Here is a 5,000-nt window from a genome sequence, read left to right as displayed (position 1 = left end):
TAGAATCTCATAGTGAGGAAACACTTAGGTGGAACAGAACTTTAGAAATTTTAGAGGATTTGGCTAATTTGCAACAGAGGCAAGTGAACTCTCCTTCTATCATTAGGAAAGACCCATCATTAGAAGTATATACAGGGAAAGGGGATGTTGAAAACTGGATCAAGAAAGCAAACCGTGCACTGGGACAATTAGTCGGAGATGAAAAGGATAAAATTAGATTTGCGATGAATCATATAGAAGGATCGGCAGCAGATAGACTGCATAATTATAAGCGGGACTGGCGCAATGTAGATGAGATAATGGAAGCGTTGGTGAAAGTGTATGGGAGAAAAACATCTGTTTGGGATTTATATGAACGAATGGCAGTGAGAAAGCAAGGGAAGCATGAGAGTGTGTGGGAATTTTTAGATGTAATGTTGGATATGAGTGAAAGCCTCAAGCAAGAAGGAAATGAAATGGATCGAAGAATGACTGGGGAATGCGTGGCGAGGAATATGAGAGAGCCGGCTTTGGGTTTGAAGCTTAAAAGGCGGATGGAGCAAAGACCGGACGATTCATTGGATGAGTGGATAGAGTGGATAGCAGGGAAAGAAAACGAGTGGATATGTTTTACGCAAAGGCAAAAGGAAGACGGAAAAGGCAAAGACAGGGATGCTGAAAGAGAGGATCTGGGAGGAAGAAAAGAAAGAGTATGTTATAGATGTGGTAAAAAGGGTCATATTATTGCGTGGTGTCCAGAAGGAAGTTTCAGAGATAAGTACTACGGAAGGAACTCACAGGGTCGAGGTGATCAAAACACGCGTGATGTGGAACCAGGAATGACCAATAAATTAGCGGAAAACTAGCAAGGCCTAATGGGCGCAGGGACCGCCAGCCCATGGGGCCTGATAGTAGGGTCGCGCGAGGATGCGTCACGAACGGCGGGCAGGAGTCGGGGTATTCAAGTGAAAAGATAAAGATGGGAAATACGAGAGCTTGTGCTAGCACCCCAAGGGTCACTGTGAATATCGAAGGGGTAGATGTTGTTGGTTTGTGTGATACGGGAGCTGAAGTGTCTTTAATCAGTTCAGAGGTTTATGAATACTATTTGAGATCACGTGAGTTAGAGTTGCAACCGATAGAAGTTAGAATTAGGTCCGTAGGAGGTACGTTAGTGCCGTGTAGAGGGTGTGTAAAAGTTATAATTGAAATTTGTGGGGTTAAGACTGATGCAGTGTTCTTAGTCTGCGATAATGTGGGGGAGAGTTATAGTTGCTTGTTAGGCATTGATGTGTTGTCCAAAGTAGCAGAGGTATGGCCTGTAATGTATGATCTGTGTAAAGCAAGTGTTAACCGGAAGGAGTGGAAGGAATATTTAAATGATGTAAGAGCAATCCGTAAATTGCAATTGAAGGATGATTGGGGGTTTGCACTAACAGGTAAGGGGCAAATACCGGTCATACCAGCTTCAAGTATGAGACTAGTGCCAGTATGGATCCCGCAGTTAAGGCAGGTGAAGAGTCAGGAAGTGCTGATTGAGCCATTGACAGGACTTAATGAGGGATGGGTTCCTGAGGGTATAGTGACGCTACCTGCTATAATACCTGTAAAGAAAGGGAAAGGATATGCGCTGGTAGCGAATCTGTCATATAACACGTGCAAATTAAGGAGAAACTGGCGGATAGGCAAAGTTGCAAGAACGGAGGAGATAGAACTGAAAGAAGTAAAGCAATGTAACGTGGAAGATATAGACGAGATATTACCGGAAGTGAAAATAGATGAACATTTGACTAGAAACCAAAGGAAATCTGTAATGAAACTATTAAGGGAGTATAGTGAGATTTTTGCTAGTGAGAACGGGTCTATAGGAACAGCTACAGGTGTACAGCATACCATACCATTGACAACAGAGCGACCTATCAAAATACCATATAGAAGAATTCCACCGAATCAGGTACCTGAAGTAAAAGAACATATTGAACAGCTATGCAAACAAGGTGTGATCACTCCTAGTGTGAGTCCCTATTCTGCTGCAATAGTTGTGGTTCGCAAGCGAGATAATACGTTAAGGCTGTGCATAGATTACCGCCAATTAAATAAACATACCATTAGAGACGCATTTCCACTTCCGAGAATTAATGAGACGGTTGAAGCGCTGGCGGGGGCGAAGTATTTTTCAACACTTGATTTGGCCGCTGGTTATCACCAAATAGAAGTCCACCCGAAAGATCAGCACAAAACCGCATTCAGCACACCTTTCGGGCATTATGAGTTTAAAAGATTGCCTATGGGACTGTCAAATAGTCCAAGCACATTCCAACGTTACATGGAGAGGATTTTAGGAGACAAGATTTTCGCTACGTCATTAGTATATCTAGATGACGTAATTGTATTTAGCAGGACTGTAGCTGAACATATTGATAGGATAGAAGAATTGTTTAAGAGGTACGGAGGCATGAGTTAAAGCTGAAATCTAAAAATTATACTTTATTTGCATTGGGATATCAGGTTTCAGAAGACGGTACCACTACAGACCCAAAGAAGTCGAGGCAGTCAAATCAAAGTCTCTCCTAAAAACTGCAAGGGACGTAAGAGCTTTTATTGGATTCTGCTCATTCTAAAGAAAATTTGTTGAGCACTTCGCACAAACTGCTGCTCCATTGCATGTTTTGATGTCTGGGGACTCGCGTAAATCGATTATCAAGGAATGGGATGAGAAATGTCAGAAAGCATTTGATGAGTTAAAAGCAAAGTTAATTACAGCCCCTGTTTTAAAATGCCCTGATTTTGAGAAGGAATTCATCCTGGAAACGGACGCCAGTTTTAAGGGATTAGGAGCGGTGTTGTCACAAAAACATGAGGGAAAGATTCATCCGGTTTGTTATGCCAGCAGAGGTTTAAGAAATTCAGAAAGAAACATGTCAAATTATAGTTCAAGAAAATTAGAATTATTAGCACTGAAATGGGCCATTTGTGATAAATTTAAAGATTATTTAGTAGGAAAGGAGTTTATAATATACACAGATAATAATCCATTGAGTCATTTAGAGACGTCGAAACTCGGCGCGGTTGAAAGTCAGTGGGTTAACAATTTGCAGCAATTTAATTTTATAATAAAATACAAGCCTGGCAGGAATAACACAGTAGCTGATGAACTAAGCAGGCTGACTCAGGAGGTGGAAAGTGACACAGATGAAGAATATGCGGCAATGGCACTAACCAAAGAATCAAATGTGGGAGAGCTTTGGACGGAAAAGGAATTAAAGGAGGCACAGGGTGATATGAAGTGCTTTAAAGGTATTTGCCAGCTTTTGATGAATGGAATGTCAAAAAAGGAGAAAGAAGATTGGTTAGAAGATGGAGATTTTCGCAAATTGTATAGAGTAAAAGAGAGTTTAGTTGTACAGGATGAAATTATTTGGCATAAAACGAACATTGGGATAAATATATGGAATATTAAACCGGTATTACCGCCAAAGTTACAAAGACTATTGTTGCAGGCATGTCATGATAAGTTCAGTCATCAAGGGAGGAACCGGACTCTTAGTCTAGTTAAAAGTCGAGGTTATTGGCCAGGAATGTCGACGACGGTAGGAGAGTACGTGGCTGGATGTGAAAGGTGTACTGTAGCCAAGGACGAAACGCCAAAGCCGCGGGCTCTTATGGGAACGTTAGACACGAGCAAACCTTGGGAAATGATAGCTGTTGACTTCACAGTTTTGGAAAAAAGAATGGGAATGGAGAACGTATTAATCGTCACAGATATATTCAGTCGTTATTCGTTTGCTTTCCCAACCAAAGACCAAAAGGCAACAACAGTAGCAAAGGTTCTTAAGGAACAAGTATTTGATAAATTTGGAGCCCCAGATAGATTATTGTCAGATCAAGGGAGAAACTTTCTAAGTTCATTAATCAAACAATTATGCAATATTTATGGGGTAGAAAAGATTAGAACGACTGCATACCATCCACAAGGAAATGGATGCTGCGAAAGATTTAATCGAACTTTACATGGCTTATTAGTAGTATTAGATGAACAGGCAAAGAAAAAATGGCCAGAACACGTATCTGCCCTGGTTGCCCATTACAATGCTACACCACATTCAACTACAGGATTCTCACCCTTTCAGCTTGTCTTTGGTAGAGAGCCTAAGATACCTCAGGATCCTATTATAAATCATTCTTCAGAAGAAACCTTAGATGACTGGATAAACGAATTACGGGAGATACAAAAGACTATATGGGAATTGGCAAAGAAAACGGAAAGCAAACAGAAAGAGATGACGAGGAAGCAGAGAGATGTAAAAGCTAGGGAAATTAATTGGACAGTAGGCCAGGAAGTTTTACTAAGAAACAATGTAAAAATAGGAAGAAGTAAATTGCAGGATGAGTGGCATCCACAACGGTGGTTAATAGTGGAAGTTTTGGACCCGAAAACAGGAGTATACAAAATTAAAACAGTCGATCAAGATGAAAAAAATGAACGTATTGAAAATAGATGTAATCTAAGAACTGCACCAAAATGGCAGCCATTAGGAGTGTCAAATGCAAAGGAGCAAATGGCAGAATATTCACCACGGCGATTACGAAATCGTGTGGTAGAAAGAATTTAAAAAGGGAATGATGATGATGATTAACTAATACAAGGTGAGAGCAGGGTCTATCCTGAGTGAGGCTGGCGACCTCTACCTACTCTAGCTAATTCCTCCTTTTTCTTCTACTTTACTTCTCTCATCGCTGTTTATAAATAGGGAAGGTGAGAGCAGGGTCTATCCTGAGTGAGGCTGGCGACCTCTACCTACTCTAGCTAATTCCTCCTTTTTCTTCTCCTACTTTACTTCTCTCATCGCTGTTTATAAATAGGGAAGGTGAGAGCAGGGTCTATCCTGAGTGAGGCTGGCGACCTCTACCTACTCTAGCTAATTCCTCCTTTTTCTTCTCCTACTTTACTTCTCTCATCGCTGTTTATAAATAGGGAAGGTGAGAGCAGGGTCTATCCTGAGTGAGGCTGGCGACCTCTA

The 5,000-nt window shown here is 41.2% G+C and overlaps 2 protein-coding genes across 2 annotated transcripts in view; both read left to right on the top strand.

Moving 5' to 3' along the window:
- LOC147470581 (uncharacterized) overlaps positions 1–930 on the top strand; it is a 2,561-nt gene extending 1,631 nt beyond the window's left edge. Inside the window, exon 2 of the mRNA XM_086543050.1 lies at positions 1–930. This exon is cut by the window's left edge and continues 985 nt beyond it. Coding sequence (XP_086399176.1) covers positions 1–845 — 845 coding nt within the window. The 3' untranslated portion in view covers positions 846–930.
- LOC122253558 (peripheral plasma membrane protein CASK-like) overlaps positions 1–5,000 on the top strand; it is a 558,919-nt gene that overhangs the window by 544,420 nt on the left and 9,499 nt on the right. The gene's annotated exons all lie outside the window — the stretch shown is intronic.

Source organism: Penaeus japonicus, unplaced genomic scaffold (genome assembly GCF_977035675.1).
Source record: "Penaeus japonicus unplaced genomic scaffold, GWHDUDI00000001_assembly GWHDUDI00000013, whole genome shotgun sequence".
NCBI lineage: Eukaryota > Metazoa > Arthropoda > Malacostraca > Decapoda > Penaeidae > Penaeus > Penaeus japonicus.
Note: the sequence above shows the minus strand (reverse complement) of the source record. Positions and strands in the feature narration are given on the sequence as shown.